At 39.8% G+C, this 20,667-nt stretch overlaps 1 protein-coding gene across 13 annotated transcripts in view; it reads left to right on the forward strand.

The window, feature by feature from the left end:
* The window catches only part of EYA1 (EYA transcriptional coactivator and phosphatase 1), a 306,480-nt gene that overhangs the window by 268,992 nt on the left and 16,821 nt on the right, over positions 1–20,667 (forward strand). For all 13 annotated transcript variants that reach the window (XM_069466371.1, XM_069466378.1, XM_069466372.1 and 10 more), the window contains one exon: positions 20,568–20,626. In XM_069466371.1, coding sequence (XP_069322472.1) covers positions 20,568–20,626 — 59 coding nt within the window. The remainder of the gene's footprint in view (positions 1–20,567; positions 20,627–20,667) is intronic.

A 20,667-nucleotide genomic window follows, 5' to 3' on the forward strand; every position in this document is an offset into this window, starting at 1 on the left:
GATTTGGGTTTTTTTAATTTTTTATTTGCACTTTTCTGTATATTCCAAATTCTATATAGCATATACTTATCTTTTCTGTAATCAGAGACTAAAACAAATACTATTTTTAAAAACCACAGATAATACTAAAAGACAAAACTGATCAAAATATTTGTAACCAATGAAACAAAGAAGTAAGATTATTGTAACTCACTAAGAAAGACATAAAGAAATAGCTCAGTAGAAGAAATGAGCAAAGTCCATGAATGGACAGGACAGTTCACAATAGAAAATCATTCAGATTGTCAGCATACATAAAGATATGGAAAATGCTGGATTTCACTTCTATCAGAAATATGAAGTCAAAGAGTAAATGTTCAGCCTCTTGCCCATCAAATTGGCAAAGATTTAAAATCAATAATATGGTCTATACTACAGTCAGATAAATATTTGTGTACATTGCTGTAAGGCTATAAATTGATACAAGTTTTCAGAAAAGCAGCTTGATAATATGTATTCAAAACCTTAATGTGCTAATTATTTTACTTATTAATCCACATTTAGCATCTATTCTAAGAAAACAGAATTGCAGAGAGATAATTAAGATAATGATAATAAGCATTTGTCAAACACTTGTCCTGAGTGTTCTACATACATGATTCCATTTAATATCCTGATATATCTTATAGTGATACTATTGTCATCTCCATTTTATGGAGGAGCCAAGTGAAGCTCAGCAGAGCTTAGGTTGGGTAAAACAAAACTTGTCTGAAGTCACACAGCTACTAAGTGGCAGATTCTAACTCAGGTCTAACACTTTTTAGAAGTCCCCTCAACCACACAATATACCCACCGCCAACAGTGTTTTTTACCACTAAAATATAGAAATATTTAAATGTCCAATAATAGATTAACGATGAAATAAATTATAGTACATCCTCACTGAAAATTGTTTTAAGATTCTTTATTGTATATAAGGAAAATATGCATGGTCCATTTCAAGTTTTAAAAAATTGGCTATAAAATGTAGTCTAGCCTTAATATTAAAGTTTATGCCATATTAAAAAAAATGGAGGGAAATATATTTTTAAAAGCTAGCATGATAGATATCATGAAGTTTTATATGTGTGTGTGTGTATATATATGTATAAAACTTTTAAAATAAGCAGTCTACAAAATAAATTATGGTATCTGATCCTGATTTTAGGATCTATGATATATTAAAGGTAAATATATTAAAAAGTTGCCAGTGGTTATTTCTGGATGATGGAGTTATAACGTACTAGTGTAGATGCTTCAAAACTGACATACTCATAGCATCCTGTAGTCCCTTTATACTTTGTTGTTTCTTTCTTTGTTGTTTCAATATATACCTATATATTGAGTAACTCTTAAGTGCCTGAGTATCGTTCTAGATGCTGGGGATTCAGTAATGATTGGATAAAGTGCTCTGGAAGGAAAGTAGGAGATAAACACTATGTAAATAAAATACTTTCAGATAGAGATTAAATGCTATGAAGAAAATCAAGCAGTATTGGAAAAGGGATGAATTGGATTGGGGCATCTTTAGCTAAGATGATCAGGAAGAGTTATCTCTGAGGAGATGACATTTGTGAAGAAACCAGGAAGTTGGGAAGGAAGCAGGAAGTTGGTACCAAAGCATTTTGGGCAGGGGGATGGCAAGTGCAAAGGCCCTGAGGTAGGAATGAGTTTCCTTCCTTCAGGAAAGAAATGGGATGCCCAATGTGGCTGGAACAGAGTGAATGGGGGAAAAGTGACAGGGTGCAGATCACACAGGGCCTTGTAGATCATGGTAAGCGATGTTTTTTTCCTAATCGCAGTGGAGAGCCACTGGAGAATTTTAAGCAGGGACATGACAGACTAGTGTTTACGTGTTTTAAAGATCAGTCTGGTTATCAAATGAGGAACAGGGGCAAGAGTGGAACCAATGAGACCAATTGTAGACCGTTACAGCCAGCCAAGAAGGACATTAGCTCGAGGCTGAGGCCATAGCATTTCTGGACATGGTGAGAAGTCACAGAATTCACAGTGTATTTTGGTGGAAGCACTGGCAGGATTTGCTACTGGATCAGATGTGGGAGAAGAGGGAAAGCAGAATCAAGAATGACCACTAGGTTTTGCCTTGAGCAACTAGAAGAGCAATCCCATTTCTGAGGAAGCATTGGGTTTGGGGTGAGGAGGAGGGAGGGGTTGGATTCAAGTATTTTGCATTGAGCATACTAAGTTTAAAATATCTATTCAACATCCAAGTCAAGAGATGGCATCTAAGCAGTTAGACATCTGGGCATCTAGATTTGAATCTCAAAGTAGAGAGGCATATTTAAAGGTATAGTTTTGGGAGCCCTAAAGCCATGAGACTAGATGGCATCTCATAGGGGAAAGAGTATAAATTGAGAAAAGGGCCCAAGATTGAGCACTAGGCATTCTAACATTTAGAAATGGAACCAAGAAGGAAGAGCTTTCAAGAGAGAATTGTAAGGAATAGCCAACGAGGTAGATGGAAAAGTAGAAAGTGTCCCAGAAACTTAGAGAATAGTGTTTCCAGAATGAGGGAAATGCACGGCTGTGTGAAATGCAGCCGAAGTCGAGTAAGATGAGGACAGAGAAGTGACTGACTGTTGGAGTGGGCGACAATGTTGGTTGTTAATGACTCTGATAAGCACCATTTCAGGGAAGCCAGAAGATGTAAGCCAGATTGGAATGGGCTGGGAAGAAGATGAGAGTTGACCCAGGGAAGACGGGAAGAATTAGTAAGAGTTTCCACAGAGACCGAATGCAGAGATGGGTGGTACGTGGAAGGGACCACAAGATCAAGGGAGGGTGATTTAGTTTTTAGACATATTTGTATGTCAGTGGGAATGATTCCGTAGAAAGGAAAATACATATGGTGTGGCAAAGACAGAGAACAGCTACAGGAGTGAAGTCCTTGGATGGCAAGAGAAAATGAGATCCTGAACACAAATTGTAGGGTTGGTCTTAAATAAGAAGGAGGGCAGAATCGACAGGTTCACATGCGGGTCGATGGGATTAAGTGAAGATTAATCACAACCTTAAAAACAATTAAGATTATTCAAGATGTTAAACTTTGTATTATTTTTTAAGTCATATTTCAAAATCTTTAGTGTCAAAACACAATTTACGTGGAAGAGGTATGATATAAAATGATATACAATGTGGTTCTAGTTTGGAGTTTTAAGAAAAAGGATTCAGGAGACTGGGGCAGGTGGATCTCTTGAGCCCAGGAGTTCAAGGTTGCAGTGAGCTATGGTCACCCCACTGCACTCCAGCCTGGGTGGAGGGGTGGGTGGGAGTAAGGAAGGAAGGAAATCAAAAAGAAGATGAAAGGTTTTCTACATTTAAAATATTACAAAAAATAAGTAATTTCTACAATAAAAACTGATTTATCTATAGATAGTGGGATGAGAGATTAAATTTTCTTTATTTTACTTACTATGGTTAATGTTTCTCATAATTAGGAAAATATTGAATAGACTCATAGCTGTATTGTTCCAACTTGATTCAAAGCCCTGTGTTTGCGTGGTTCGTCTTACAGTTCTAGAGGTACCAGAGGTTGCACTGCTGAATTCATTCATTCCTAAGGGTCCTCTCTATGCCTGTTTCCTGTGTGTGAAATTGGGTGATGGTGTACCTCATACAGACCATGTGAGGATTATATGAGTCAGTATCTGTTAAGCGCATGGAACTAGCACTGGCTCACAGGAAGCACTGAGGATGTCTAAGCTGCTTTTATTGTTTATTGAGCATCTTCTATGTGAAGAAGGTTGGGCCAGGCCTGTAAAGCTGTAGAGAAGGAAAAAGAAATGGCTTAAAGAGGAGCTAGGGAATGAGAGTGAGACAATAAGTGGTTTGCTGCCAGAATTCCCGTGTTGTATTCCAACAGAAATCACAGCAGAAACACCACAAAAATCTACCAGTGGTTAGACTGCAAATGCCTTTGGTTCCAGGCACATCACAGAGTACTCTCTGGCCCTGCCTCACTCACAGAGGGGAGGTGTGGTGTTGGGAGTTAAGGAGCTACTGTATCTGGCTCCCATCACACTGTGCTGTCCTTCATGCCAAAAAGGCATGTGTTTCCTTGGTTGTGCTGATAAGTTTTCTTTTACACGTTGTCCTCCAACCTCATGTTCTGAGGAATGGCTCGTGGAACTTGCTGGTGGTGTCTCGGCATGGAGCAGAGCCTTGCTGTGTGGGAAGTCACTTAGCGGAGCAGAGCATCCTTTCCCTGGACACAGCCCCAGGGCAGCAGGCTCAGGCCTCCCTGTGTGAAATGGGGGAAGGGGGACAGCCCTGGAGAAACTCTTCTCATGTCAGTAAAAAATCATTGACAGATTCTTCATCAACACTGTGAATTCAGTCTTATCATTATCTCTAGTTTGCATATGTGGGAACTTGAAGTGAGGTGATGTTTGCCCAAAGCTACTTGGGTAGGTAATGGTAAAGCGGAGGCTGAAACATGGGTTTCCATTTGCAAATACCATTTCACAAAACCTTTCCAGCTGTGTCACAGAACCCGGCTGTTTCTCTTTAGCAACATAAAGGAAGTAAACAGCACCTTGGTGTCATCACACAAGGATGCAATAGAGCAGGGCTTTCTCTAACGTGTTCTTTGAAAGCCTTGTTTCTTACTATGTCTTACAAACCTATACACTGTAGTTGCTCAAACAACCTAAAATCTGTTTTGGAAATGTTGGGAGACAGATCAATAGGTAGACAGAGAGACAGTGGACTGACAGACATGGGCTTATAAGTTCCTGTTGTTGAATAGTCAAAAATATTATTTTAGCAGCCCCTGCTTTTCAGATTAAAAGAGCTACTTTACTATAAATTTACTCATGCTTGCTGCATTCTGAACACTAGGTAGGCAGTGAAGAGAAGAGATTAAATAGATTCTCTCTCCTCAAGGAGACCAGGTGCTGGGTGGAGACAGAAAAGTAAAAGTACATCCACAGTGGTGGGGACATTAGAGTGTGACATCCACAATGGTAGAGACTAATTAGAGTCCAAAGGTTGGATGGGTCACCCAGACTCAGGGAGAGGTGTCAAGGTGGAGAGCACTGCAGAAGTGACTTCCCTAGGAAGTAACATTTGGCATGAAAGAGAGCATGGCACTTGGGAACAGAGAGCACACACACAGCACTGTGAGATGAGAAGACGGAAACAAGCCAGACCATGAAAGGTTTTGTACTCTCTGCTAAGAAGTTGGATTTTATTATTGAATGACAAGTAATCACTAAATAATTTTTTGCATTACTATGGAGATGAATTGTATTGTAAAATCAAAGGTGTCAATAATAATCTAGATGAGAAATCAGTAATGTGTGTTTGTGGGAACAGAACAGGGGCAGATGTGAAAGCCATTGGGAACGTAATCTGGGTAGGATTTTGGAGATATATTCGGTATAAGGGGTAGTGAGCAAGAATCTTAGTTTCTGTCTTGAGCAATAAAGTAGAGATAGAAAACGCAGAAGAACAATCTGGCTTTGGAAGGAAGATGCTTAATTCAGATTTGAGATGTTGAATTTGAAGTGTGCATTAGACATGCACGGGACTGAAGTTCAAAAGAGGGAAGCCATCACCCATGAAATTAGTCAAGGTTTCCCAGGGAGAATATACTCAGTGAAAGAGAAAAGTTAGTTTGGAAACACAGAATCTAAATATAAATTGAAAATTCCTAATTTAGAAAATTAAATGACTTATAAAAAGAAAAATTGGTCATTTGAAGCAGTAGTTACTCTAACAGACTTCATTAACCTGCCCATGAAACCGTCTTCCTAGTTTTGCCGTAGTCTGTTCTGTTGCATGAAGCAACTAGGAAGTGTGGTCCCAGGGAAGAGTGAATGCTTCGGAGATGGAGAGACCTGGGTTCAGGCCTGGCTTCCCACTAACGTGTGACCTTCACTCTGTCAACCCTAACGCTTCAGGGAGGACGACAGGGATGTCGTGGAGTTAGGAGACACAGAATCCAAAGCCTCCAGCCCAGTGCCTGCCATGTGGGGGTGCCTTAGTGAAGGGAGTGTCTTCCCTTCTTGCTGAATGGAAATGCCACTTCAGCTTTCACAGAGTGGGCTGGATTGCTTCAGCTTATTTAAAAATTCTGTGAAATTGACCTGTCGATGTCACCTATGACAGGCTTTTAGTTTAGATCTTCGATTTTGACAGGTGCTTGCTGATCTTCGATCTGGGAGAGAGTCACTACTTTGTAAAGCCAGATTTTACTCAGTTCCCTTCATGGGAAGTTTGCTCAGTAGAGAAAGGAATTCAAGGTGCCTTTATTATTTTATTTTATTTTATTTTTTTAGATTGAATAATGCAAGAGAAGGCCTGTAGGCCTGTAACTTCAACTTCCCCAAAATGTGTTTAAGCTGCGGTCCCCTGGAGGCTTCTCCCATTTCAGTGCAGCTACAATAGAGCCTCTATCTGGGCTCAGCTCAGAGTTCTAACGGCATTTCTAAGGGAAGGCTTTCTAACTCCTGGATTCTTCTCGAGGCTAATTGCCTGCTACTCTTTTGTAAGTCAGGTGGAGGGTTGGGCATGGGGAGAGGATGTTGCTTTTGATCAACATTATTTTGTAACTCTTTTGCCTCTTCAGGAATAATTGGCTAAGAATTATCTTCTGGTATTGGCATTTTGTCAGAAAGTTAAAGGGAACTCTTATGTCCAAGATACCATCCTTTTCGATTGGTGGGAATTGTTCGTTTTACATACATACTAATGCAATCCTACTGAACTTGGAGATAAGTTGTTTCTGTCAAGCCAAAAAATAAATAAATAAATAAGTAGCTTGGAAAACTAACACCAAGTGTTTCACATGTATGTAATAAGAACATGTAGCGGTTTGATGACATAAGAATATTTTTCCTTTTTAATGTAGTAACTAAAACATTTACTTAAAAACATAAGGAAAATGATTTAAATTTTAAATGGCAAATGAATAATTCATACTTACAGTCATATACTATTCAAATGATGTTAGACAGAAGTCATCCTCATAATTGGCCAAGGCTTTATGGAAACTGACAAGAGGAGCTTTTCCAAAATCCAAGGGAAAGTGTAAAACTTTCTTTACAGTGAGGCAAGAAACAAATGAGTCCTGTAAAACTGTTTTTAGAGATAGCAATAAACAAGATGGAGATACTTCTGTTCTTTAGGAGCTTACAGTGTGCTCGGGCTGGGGCAGGCGTGCAGATCAGCAAAGCAGCAGGGCCGCAGGAGTGCTCAGACCGACGAGGGTAACGTAGAAACCACCACTGAAGGACCAAGAGAACCCAGCAGACTGAATGAGTGGGCTTTAGAAGAGAGCATTCCAAGCAGAAGGCATATAACGAACAAGGATGAGAGACCTGAGTGGTTAAAAATATCAGTTAAGGAAAATACACGTAGTACAGCTGAAGGAGATAAACGAATACCATAAACCTGCCCAAGCCTGTTCATTGCCATGGTTGTTCACTTAAGCATTTATGGAGCAACGACCATGTACCAAGCATGATTTTCAATGCTTAAAAAAGAATCGTTAAGTCTCAAACTCCTGACCTCAAGCAATCCTCCCACCTCAATTCTCGACCAGCCTGAGCAAGAGCAAGACTCTCTCTCTACAAAAATGAAAGAAAGAAAAAGAAAAAATTAGCCAGGCATGGTGGCGCACTCCTGTAGTCCCACCTACTCGGAGGCTAAGGCAGGTGGATGGCTCAAGCCCAGGAGTTTGAGGTCGCAGTGAACTATGATGACACCAGTGCACTTTAGCCCTGGCAACAGAGCAAGACCCTGCCTCAAAAAAAAAAAAAAAAAAAAAAGATTATGAGAAGAATTGACATAATTGCTGCCATGAAGTTAGCAGTCTAAAAATATTGGAAACTATCCATCAGCCATTGCTCAGCTAAAGGAAATATGAAACATGCACAAAATGGTATATTATAAAACAGCTTAAAAGATAAGTGATTAATTGATATAAGAAAGGTCTTTATTGCATATTGTTGAGTGGAGAGGGAAAGTAGCTACAAAATGCATGTCTGCCTTTACCTGCTTGTTTGTGTGTGTGCCCTGCTAGAATATGAGCTCTGTGAAGAGCCTGAGGACCTTTGCATAAATGAATGAGTGACCAGTAGTGCAGGAAGAACCAAAAGGATGTTCACGGTGGTTCATTCTGAGGGTTGACATTGGGGTTGATTTCTTTTATGTATGCTTTTATATGAATTTTCTATGTGAGTACATAGCCTTTTATAATTAGACAAAATAAGTTTTTTACAAAACTACTAACACTTTGACACTTCACTGACAAAGTGCACTAACATTACCAGTTAACTTCAGATTGAGTCATCAATTCTTTCATAACCAAATTCTGCCAATTAGATAATCTGGAAGGTTTCAGTCCATGCCATCTATGTGCTTAGGTCCAGTGTTAGAAAATATGTAGGAAGAAAGGAATACATAAAAGATGGTCTCTTTGTTCAAAGAGTTTATTATCTGGTAGGGTACACAGAAGTTACCTGTGTAAGTGTTCATTTGCCTATCCATCAAATGCAGAGATTTAGGGAGGATTGGGAAGAACGTGTAACACGGTGCCTAACACCCAGGGTGCTCTCTATAATGAATGGCACTACTGTTATTCAGATGACGGGTTGCAGAGGGTACATCAGCAAAGCTTAACTGAGGAGCACTGCCTTAATGGGAGAGAAAGAAAAGGCATTCCAGCAAGCAGTAGTCACAACTACTGTCTGGTGAAGGGAGGGAGTGGGGGCCAGGCTGGCGGAGACCTGGAACAGGCGCTTCATGATGGGATGTGAGGAGCAGGCAGCTTTGGTAAGGTTAGGGCTCATTATAGAAGCCCTTGAGTGCTCAACGGCATTGAAATATATTATTTCCAATTTAATTTTTCTAATACATCTATTGAAGGAGACGGAAACAGAGGTGGAACTCATTCCCTGCCTCCCCACCCTCAGAGGCTTGTACTCCACATTGGAGATTACATTTCCTGGAAGAGCAAAACTTACTTTCAAAAACTGTATCTGAAAGTGCTGCACAGGGTGAAGCGGAAGGAGGAGGGCTCTGCAAGAATTCTGGTACCTTCCCTGAGAGTAAATCATCTCATTGTGACAATCACTGCACCCCCTCCAGCCCCTCCCAATGTTTATAAAGCCAGGGGGCAAGGTCTGCATCTCATTTATTTTTGTGTGCTGGGTACCTGGAATATAAATAGGTGTTCAGTCATTATAAGTTGAATTCATGACAAAATGAATGAAAGAATACAGAACATGTGGCCTAATATTTCCTAGTGATATTGCCACAGTTTAATATATAACATATATTCATGCTCTTTTAACGTATAATATAGTATTTTCCTGAATAACATATAAACAACCAAGGCATGATTATTTATAGATCTAAATGTATAATTCTTGAGAAGAGAGGGTGGTTTTATAGGGAGTGAGAATATAAGTATAGACAAAATTTTAGTTTTCCTTTCAGGCAGCCAACTCTATTTCCTCTATTAACACCCAATGATTTAGGGCACACCAGGGCTCCCTGTGCTGGAGGAAATTTATCTGATAGGACAGTTCACATCAAGGTAATAGGGCTTAAATAATTTACCCTTACCTGAAGTCTTTGTCTTATAAAAGAAGATTCAGAAGGGACCATTTTGCATGGTGGAATTTCAGAACCACTGATACTTGGAAGAGAAGAGGGAACTTTGTGAGTAAGAAAATGCCCTCTGAGGCCGGCCCTCCCCTCCAGGGACTGACAGTGAGGGAGGTGATGATGGAACCCTTCCTGCAGCTCACAGGGAAACTTTTTCAAAAAAGTGCCTATGTCCGGTTCTGCATATTTTTCTTTCTGGAGTCAGTAATAATTACAGGGCAGAGAAAATTGGCTTGGAAAATTTTTATTAACTTATTAACTAAGGATATTATTGAGCGTGATTTATTCTGAGCTATACATTCTTTTACACAAAATTGGGTATTTCTTACTATTATAAAATTATCTGGTTGTATAAGTTAACTAAAGTTGATAAATTAGTCTCAGACTTTCAAACCTTCAACCCCACCCCTTGCAAAAAATAGAGGCATTTAAAAAGGTTAATTACATGAAAATATTTCTTTAAAAATTGTATTGACATATAGTTTACAGTTAAATAAAGATGAATCTATAGACATGGAATAGTGATAAACAGGAACTTATTTTTTTTGCAAATAATCTTAGAAAGAGTGAAAAATTGCTCCTGAAAAAAAGACTTTCTTAAAATAGGACCTATTTAATATTACAACTTATAGTACATTGTTTTATATATGAGCAAAACAGAAATATTTCTGTGTAAATTGCAGCTTCTAGTTAAATGCTTTGTAAATAAATTGGTATGTGATTCATTTTCTTCAAATGGCAGTGAGGGTTAAAAGAAAGTGGTTGCAGAAAGGGATAAAAGGTCTCCGGTTTGGATATTTTTCCATGCTTCTGGCAGCAAGTTTGCAATAAAAAAAATGATTTTTATGAGATTGTGATTATTCACAGCAAGCCTAGAGTTGGTGTCACTATGAAAAATTCTTCTTTAGTAGATTCTCTCAGCAGGAATAATAGATCTAAAAGAAAGGAAACAGGAGTTAAAAAGAACACTGACTGTTGCCAGTGACAAATTATGTTTGCAAAAATGATGAGCAAGGCCGTTGAAAATTGAGAAATCAGTTCTGCAGTAAATCAAAGGCTTACTCTTAAAAGTAGTTCTGAGTTGACATTCAAAAAAATGGTATTTATATTAGATGTGTGCTGAGTTTTATTTTATGTTCTGAATAATAATTATACATTCATCCAGCCTTTAGTCTTTTATCTTCATACTTGAAGTTACATGATGCAATTTAAAATATGTATAATATTTTAATGACAAAATTGTATGATATAATTTAACATATTATCAAACACTAGTGCATTGCCCTATGTTGCATCTGAAGGTTTGCAACATTTTCACTGGTTCCTACACAAATTTTTAAAATGCCACATTCTCTTATATTAACTGTACCATAAATGAAGCTATATATTTGGGCATCAGCTTCTGTGTACAATGTCAGTTGTAGGAACATAGAATGCACTAAAATACCTTGTGCTACTGTACAAAACATAATAAAGGATCTTATACTAAATATTAAATATTCATTGTATACTTAACTTTTTCAACAGTAAAATTACAAGTGTTGATACCATTAGATCAAATGTAAAATATGCCATAATTATCAATTAAATTAATCCATTACTTTTAGAGACACACTGTTGAATAATTTTAAATAAGACCATTTTGTTTTAAAAGTTTATTTTCAATTCTTTCTGGCCTTCATTAAGTGATAACTTTCTTTTCCTCACCCTAAGTTTGAGAGTGTGAATAAAGACAAGTATATTTAATAATCATGTGATAAAGAAGGTATTCATGGTGAGAAAGAAGGAACTCCAAGCAGAGTGGAGCTGACATAATTTTTTTTCTTTTTTTTTTTTTTTTTTTTTTTTTAGACAGAGTCTCACTCTGTTGCCCGGGCTAGAGTGAGTGCCGTGGCGTCAGCCTAGCTCACAGCAACCTCAAACTCCTGGGCTTAAGCGATCCTACTGCCTCAGCCTCCCGAGTAGCTGGGACTACAGGCATGCGCCACCATGCCCGGCTAATTTTTTGTATATATATATTTTAGTTGTCCATATAATTTCTTTCTATTTTTAGTAGAGACGGGGTCTCGCTCTTGCTCAGGCTGGTCTCGAACTCCTGACCTCGAGCGATCCACCCGCCTCGGCCTCCCAGAGTACTAGGATTACAGGCGTGAGCCACCACGCCCGGCCAATAATTTTTAACACTGTATTTGCTAAAAAGGAACTATCTTCCTGTGATTCTTTTGGGACTCTGTGAGCCACATGCTAAAGTAACATTATCATGATGTCTTATTTTCTAATTAGCACATTTTAAAGGAATTAATGTTATATTAATAAGAAAATATTAAAACTCTAGAAAACATGTTTCCATGCTTTGTTTAGTGATTAATAATAAGTTTAGGAGTCCTGGAAACTTTTACTTAGTGATTTTAAATGTTTACCATAATTTTATATATATTCCAGCACATAGCTTAAGCACTTAAGTTTATCTTTTGCCTCAACATACCATGTGTCGACACTTTCGATAAAGACTGTTCTCTAAATATTTTTAAATATTAGTATAAGTAGAATCAGATCAAAATAGCTAATATCTTACCTTTGTTGAAACTGCTGTAATTCAAATCTTGGGTTCCTAATACAAGCACTTAGGTCTCCTAGCTAATATAAACATAACTCTGGGAAAATCTCTCTTACTTAGATAATCTCTAAAGGATATTATAACATTAAATATATTAAAACCCCATTTTTGTTTGTAAAAGCAGTGTACGTCTCCGTAAGTTGCATCTTATTACCAGCTCTCAAAAATAGGTGTTGAAATTCCTCTCTTCAGTTTCTGAGATTTGAAATTCTGTTTTTCTTTTCTCATTGGATTATATAGTTGTGTCATCTTATTCCTATCAAAACAGATACAGATATTTAAATATTGACTTAAAATATGTGTTGGTGCCGATGGTATGCTGAGTAGATAGTTTAGAGTGGGAATTTAAAGATTCATTTGTCCAGGTGTGTCTTCCTTCCTTAACTTGCACTTCCCCAAACTGTCACACAGAAGGGGGCCAATTTCAAAACGTTTTGTTCTCCATCACTTGTGGCTTACCCAAAGGTAATGTGTGCACCCTGTTCTGCAAGGAAGCTTTGTGGTGGGAAAGCAAGGGAAATAGGTTGTCACCAAGTGCACCCCGAACAGAGATGACAGTTCCTGCCAGTGAGTGCCAGTGTGGAGAAGCTGCAAGTACACGCCTTCCCTGTCCCCATGGATTGAGCCTCAGACTTTCAGGGAGCCTGTGATGCTGGGCAGAGGGTGCCCAGTGTCGCTTAAGCTCCCCGGTACATCTCAAAAGTTCAGTGAGGCCCTGGACGTGCCTTTAGAAAGCACGTCGGAATCATGTTATTTCACATTAGTAAGTATGTACACAGTACGTCGATTGGGCAGTCTCCTTTTTACAGAGAGAAATATGTAAGTAAAAAACTGGTTTCTGCAAAGTTATTAACTCATGGTCAGAGTTTCTTAACCACAGAGGCTGGACTGGATGTACCAAATCTAATTGTCAGTTAATTAGAAGCAGAGTTCTTCCCATCTTTCCCACCAATTGGCTTATTCCTTGGCTACCCCTCCACCCCTTCGAACTTCTAAATCATAGAGAAGCTCCAAGGATGCCCCATTTTACCTTATTTTTCCAAAGAAGTTATCAAATATCTAGGGAGTCCAGAGTTATTTTCACAAACCACCACGGAAGCCCTTAAAACCTCTGTCACTCAAACACTGGTCACCCAGTAAGGCCATCTGTACAATTTAGATTTTCTGTGAAAAAGAGGTGTGGGAAGGTCAACAGAGAGATGTGTCTTTTTTTTTTTTTTTTTTTTTTAAGTATTGTTGATGACTTTGTCAAAATTAAGCTGTCAGACAATTTGTGTGTCTGTCTCTAAAGTACTAGAAGTACCCCTGTACTATATATAAGCATTTCCACGTTAGAAAATAAGAGGAATAATTCTTTTTAGTGACCTGTTGACGTCAAAGTATCAAGCAAGTATCTATATTGTTTAATAGGGACGTCAGAGCTGTGGATATAATTGCCTAATGACAGAAAAGAGGGGACAAAGAACCCAAGGATCGTTTCTCCTGCCTTGGCCAACTCCAGCTGGTCTCAATGGGCAACTGATGTAAAGACACAATGAAAAGAGCTGGTTCTCTTGTGACTCTTTTTCCTTTCTTTTCTTCTTTGTAAAGGAAAGTATTGAAACAATTAGTTGGCAGTATGGTGTTAGTTTTCTCATGGTAAATTTGGAACGTGGAGCAAATATAGCCTCCATCAGCAGAATTTAGGCTTGTGTAACTTAACTTCTCCAAAGACACGTTGTAACTTTTTCATATTGTTCCCTTTCATAACGTGCAAACTGCCTCAAAGTTTTCTGAGAGTCTCTGTTTATTCAAAGCCTTCAGGTTGTCTCTGAGTTTGTGTTTCTAGTTTCGTGTTCAGAGGTATAGAGCATCAGTGTCCTGGCTGCGACGTCACTCCGCTTGGCACAGATAATAAGACTCATTGTAACTGTCCTAATTCTTTTTATTTTCCTAAACTAACTTGAATTGTATGGTGTATTTTTACATAATTATGGTACAAGTGAAAGGCTTGGGGGGAAAGTACAACCACTACAGTATCAAAGCAGAATAAATATTTGCAGAAAAATTCTGCCATAACTTAATATTTTGCATATGAGCCCCTGTGCAAAATGTGAGTTATTCCCGGGGCTTGGTCCAAAAGAACATGTCTGTGGCCCAGCCCTAGTAGAAGGCCAGAGATGATGATGGATCAGAAAAAGGTCAGCTTGAGTCACAATGCCAAGAATAATGACAGAAGGGACCAAAAAGGGAGAATAACAGTGCAACCAGAGTTCTGAAAGCAAGTTCTGCGTGCGTTCCCCGCACGGCTGTGAGAGCGGCCCCACGCGGCTCTCCGCCTGCTCCCCACACGGGAGCTGGTACTCGCCACTTCCCGTGCTGGCAGCTTTCCCCGACCATCCATGGAGCATTTTACAGTCCAGCTCCATGAGCGCTTAGATGTCCGTGAGCTGAGGGCCAGCAGTAACTGAAGCTTGCTAATTTTATTTATTTCACTCCTCCATGAAGTACAGGCCATGTCGCATAAAGGGAAGCCAGGCGAGGGTAAACTGTGGTGGTTTGGTTTGTGATATTTGCTAAAAGATGATTTCAGGAGCCTGTCCCACTGGAGCAGAGGGTCGCAGACTAGTCCCTGAGGGCTCCACACCGCACCTCTGCCTGTTGCCATCTGCCCTCATTCAGCTCCCCCTGCTGTGACCGTGGCCTAATCCGTGTTCCCGGGCCTTAAACCTCCTCCTCAGGACACACGTGTCAATGTGACATGCCGACACCTCTGCTCTCGCTGCCTGCTATTGCACTCTGTACCCTCCAGGGCTGGCAAAGACCCCGTTACCACAACAGCACCCCTTCCAGGCCCATTTCCCTCTGACGTACAGATCCTTTAAAGGCCTGGTGTGTGTGAGGGGGTGGGGCTCGTACTGAAGGACGGAGGACCCCCGTCACGCGCCAGGCAAGGAGAGGGCGCCGTGATCACAGACAGTGAGCACGGGTCGCAGGGAGGCAGACAAAGGGGAGGTTGTTTCGGAGCTGGAGTCCCTTAAGCTCAAAACAACTGAGAAGCCCCAAAGGACCTCGGTCATAGCCAGCATGGAGAGTGAACAGTTGTCTATGCTGTGTGAAATTGAGGAGCCTGGGAAGAAACAGCGAATCGAGGATCAAAGACATAGTGTCTCGGCATTTATCTTACATTATTGAACTTTTCTGAGTATTCATTTTTCATATCTGTAAAATGGATTATAACATTAAAGACTATTTTCACCATAAATTCAACCCAACAGTAGGAGTCTGTGTGAGTGAGAGAGACCAAGTACCTCCCTCTGCAAAAATAGCACAAGAAGTTTAAGAAATGCCCTTTACTGTTGTAGTTAGCCATTGCTTTGGGGAAGGAAGAACACACTTTACAGAAACACAAAGTGCCAACCTGTGGCGCTTGGGTAATCAAGTCTCAAGGGGTAGTGTGTCCCTGGTGCCTTAGGACTTCTGAAAAGGGAGATCAGCCTCAGAATGGGAACAGTGGGCCAGAAGCTTGCGTGATATGTAAGCTTGGTAATTGTAAAATTTTCCTAGTGAAGGATAATCGCAACTTTGCCTTGCACTGGCCTCAGTTCTTCCATGGAGTGCTGTGTGGATATACGAGTGAAGCCTGGTTAAATTAAAATGTTGATCATATATTCCTCTACTATTGACTTGTTATATTTTGCATATGTATGCAAAAATGTTGCTGATTTTGACATCCCTTTGAAGAGCCATTAATAAAACTCTTTTTCTACATCTTGATCCCTTTCCAGCTCCCATAGCAAATTTCCACATCTGTGATTTGGGGGTAAAAGAAACAATGTCTTACGAGGCTTCCCTGTCGCCTTTCTGAGGCCTGAGTTCCTTTGCATCTCTAAATTCTGACTGTTTCCTAGAGATAACAAGGGCTTGCCCACTTCCCCCACTCCACCCCATGGCCATGTGAAGGTAGAGGCCCAGCAGGGACAGTCTGGGACCAAAGAGATGTTTGTTCCTGTCACCACAGCTCAGTGACTATGAACCATCTCTCACAGGCCACCGTTATCTGTTCATTGGCATGCTTCAACCCAAAAGCCACAAGGGCAAGCGGTGGACCATGCCGTCCCTCCCTGATCCAGCAAAATATGATCTCAGTGCTTCAGACCTGTGCCGCCCTCTTGGGCTAAATAGAATTCAGCCATTCAGCAGGAGGACGTCCAGTTGGGTCCCAGGGAGGCTCTGCAGCATTTACCACAACTGTAATTAATTTATTACATGTGTCCTTAATGAATTAACTTCTTTCTTCCTGCTTAATCATGTAAGTGCCTTGAGGGCAGGGACTGATCAATTTGTCCCTTGCTCCCTCAGCAAAGTCTGCTGGTGCTGTGACCTGCAAGCCTCCAGGGCACTCCTCCCTTGGCTCCCTGATCCTGCCTCTTCTCACCAGGATTCTCCTGCCTCAGGGCCTTTGAACTTGGTTTCCTTTGCCTGGAAGGCTCTTTCCCCAGACACGCATTTGGCATTGCATATTTTTTTCCTTTTGCTGTATTTTTTTCTCCTTATGAATTATCATTATCTAACATAGTATACATTTTGCATATTTTCTCCTTTGTGTGTCTCCCCCACTAGAGTGTCAGTTCCAAGGCAGTAAGGATTTTTGTCCCCTGTGTTAAGTGCTGTGTCTTCAGCATCTAGAACAGTACATAGAACACAGTCGCCTCTTAATAAATAATCCAACACACGAAGGAATGACTGACTGACCACCAGTTTCTGAGCTAAGGCACCCATTAGTCAGCTCAGGTGGGTGTGAGTGCAAAATCTAACTCCTGTCCTTGGAACCACTACCTGTGCCCCCAGTGAGGTCCTAGGCAAACACGGTAGGGGGTCCCTTAGCATCTCCACCCCTGCCACTGCACACTAATATATAAATTGCTGGTGGCCCCTAGAAATGTGAATGCCGTCCAAAGACTCGATTCAGTTATGATTTCACCGCCTTAAAACTCTTATACTTTTTGGAAGTTTATTTCAAAAGTACATTTTCAGCATATTTAGTCCGTGTTCAGGATACTTATTTTCCCAGGGAATTCCCTATGTTCTGCACTTTGTGTACTGAGCACCACATTAGGGTTTTTAGGGATATATTTTGGCACTGGGAAATACATTAAAAGCTTCCATTTTTTGTCTTTTGTGTCCATAGCTTCTTCCCGTGGGGCTTTAAACTTTGTGGCCGGTGGTGTTTCAGTGGGGCCAGAGCCCCTTCTGCCAAAAGCCACCGGCTCTTAAATCAAGCCCAGCTCCCCTCCCCCAGTGATCTCATTGTCCGTGTTTAAAACAAATTTGGAAACTAAAAAGCAACCAAGCCCGGAAGGTAAAAATGAGAACCTAAAGTTTTGCTCTTAAGCAGACAAAAAAAAAAAAAAAAAAAAAAAAAAAAAAGGTGGATGCCTTCTGAAAAATGGGAAAAGGAAAGCTCATGCCCGGGGAGGAGACTGAGTTTCAGGCTATCTGAAGGAAGGTAACCACAATTTCTAATTTGAGAGCCAGTGCACTCAGCACAAGCGAACACATTACCCAGCTCTGTTGTGAGATGTTGCAGTATCCTAATAGTTTCCATTCTTTTAACAACCAGAGTTTTTAATAGGTAAGCATTAAGGTAGTAATATTACAGTTCTCATTAAAATTTTTTAGAAAGCATACTTCCCAAGGCGTTTATACCATCATTTGTAAGCTTACACAAAGGCTCGTAGGTCATGAATCCTGAATACGTATTTTACATATTTGAAATTTGTTCAACATAGTATTTTTCTATTTATAACTGAAATGAGCAACAATACTAGAAACAGATATTTTAACGCTTTTTTTATTCCTAAATGTGCTCACGAGGCTTTTTAAAAATACCCTTGATTTTTTAAGCTCTCTTCATTAAAATCATTCTGCAGAAATTCTCCTGATAAAGAATGAGGATTTCCTTGTTGCCACTACACCAAACTTAGCTTTAATCAAGTCACTGTGAAGTGAGTTTGCTATCTGCAGGTAAAGCTTGAAGGTGTTGACACTTAATTAGAGCTCACTGAGAGATTGACCGATACTTCAGATGAGGACCTGGGCACAAAAAGTTTTAAATGCAGCTAGCAGGAGAAAACAAATACAGGATGTGGAAGAATAATAGGGACAATGGAGTCATTAACAGTCTTTAGAAGATAACTGACTTCTCTGTTAGTAATGGAGATTTACAACGAAATTAGCTTAAGAAAAGCATCCTAACACCCTGCTTCTCCAAAGAATTCTTCCCACCCTCAGAGGTAACTAGGGAATTCTAGGTCAGCTTTGATTCCTTGAATTAAATTCTTTTTAACATATCTTTTCCTCTTCTAGGAGTCCCCCAACTTCCTCCCCCTTTCTGTTCATTCTCTCAAGAGAGAAAATGTCTCCATCATGGCACTGGCTTTGGGGGGGGGGGGGGCGGTGGAGGGTACACTAACCACACATTGTTAAAAAGTAGTTTGCCAGCAACATAGAAATTGCATTTCTGGTTAGATAAATATCAGAACTTTTTGCTCTTGGTTTAGTAAATCTTTAAGCCTCGAATAAAGTATACTGTTGAAAACACAACTATCATTCATCTTCTAAAATAAGATTAAATTAATAACTCTGAGAAGTTCCCAACCATGTTTTCTAAGAATGACCTGTTTTTAAAATGTTAAATTCACAGTCAGCATGTGAGGGCTCCTAGACTTGCTTTTCCTTTTTTCTTATCTGAGGTTATGGACCTCAGGAGAGCAGGGGAGGGTTACAAGGTCAAAGTCTTTTCCTCCTTGGAACTTGCTGCTTGCTGGGAGAGGGCTGCCTGGAAAATAGATGCTTTAGAGAAGAGGTTGGGGGTCACAATTTTAATTCTGTTAAGGAACAGCTGGTTTGAGTTTCTTTCCACTTCTATCTACTGCTCCCTTCCTCACAAATCCATGGAGAGAGAAGAATTTGTTCAGAAGGAACCAGCAACATAAAAATACACCATCAATTACTGTAGTGCTTTACATACGTCATCTCTGTTACAAAGTTGAATGCTAAGTGCTATAGAGATGGGCTAGATTTTATAAAATTTACTATATCTGAAACGTGACCAGAGCTGTAGCCAGAAGAACCTTTTAAAATACAGGATGTGTGCCTGGAAATTTCTTTTAATAATATTTTTAAACTAAAACTTTAATGGAAATAAGTACAGTAAAGGCCTCTGGAGTATTTGGAGCCTGACTGCAAAGAGGAAGAACGTGGCTGACATATGAAAGCCAAGTGTGCGTTACTTACTCGTTTCTGGACTAGAGACCTTGTGTGTCTCCAGATTAGTATGTCTTCATTCATTCAGCAAAAGCTTATTGAGTGCCGACTCTCTCCACAACTACGCTAGGGGCTGGGATACGGTGGTAAGGTGTGTGGGTGCTCCGGTGCCGACAGGTGCATGCATACACATTAATTCAGTCCCATAAAGCTGCAGCCATGAGTATGGCCTGCTGTTCTGAATAGTTTACACACTGTTTGGGATTGAAAAATCAGGTCTGTTCAAAATAACATAATGCTATAATCCACTAAGTCCAGTGGTGTAAGATGAATATGTAACTATAGGAAAGCAGTGAAAAATAACACGAAAAGAGTAAAAAACACAAAACAAAACAAAACAAAACTCAAACAGTAAAAAAACACCACGTCGCTTGATTATTTTTATTTAGGATTTGAAGTCTCCCATGGTTTTGATTTTTTTATCCTGCACACGTATACACACACACAGAATAAAATGTACATCTCTCAAATAAATGACAAACCAGTAACAGATTTTTCGTCTGGGCTCCTCAGCACACTGGCCTCAGGCTGTGTTGGTGTGTGGCTCAACAGCAATCAGAGGTCATAATTTCATTGGCAGTTAGCATCAGGTTTAATTTTTCTAGCATGTTACATTTACCAAAATGTCTGGTTTCAGTTATGCTTAGGCACTGACTGAGCAGCTTTGAGCAGCATGATGTCTTAGGGTACCTGAGGTTTATGGAACACATATGCTAATTGTTTTCAATCACTTTCCTTTCTAAACACAAAAATGTGTTTTCTGAAGCTGAATCACAGTAGTCCTTAATGACACAGCTTCTTTCTTATAGTAGAGGAGGACCCTAAGTAGGTAAAAATGTCAATTTAACAAGACTGCCACCTACTGATTGACATAGTTGAAAAACACTCCAATTAAGGAGTTTTTAAAAATAGGTATGTGTGGTTTTTCAAAAAAAAATGGAGATGCTTTTAAAAAAAATTGACGTGTATCATTTTAATTGCATTTTAGGAATGTGACCAAGTTCACATAGACGATGTTTCTTCAGATGATAATGGACAAGACCTAAGGTGGGCACACTGAAATGTGAAGTCCTTGTCCCCCTTTTATA

This window comes from Eulemur rufifrons, chromosome 3 (genome assembly GCF_041146395.1).
Source record: "Eulemur rufifrons isolate Redbay chromosome 3, OSU_ERuf_1, whole genome shotgun sequence".
In the NCBI taxonomy this organism is placed as follows: Eukaryota; Metazoa; Chordata; class Mammalia; order Primates; family Lemuridae; genus Eulemur; species Eulemur rufifrons.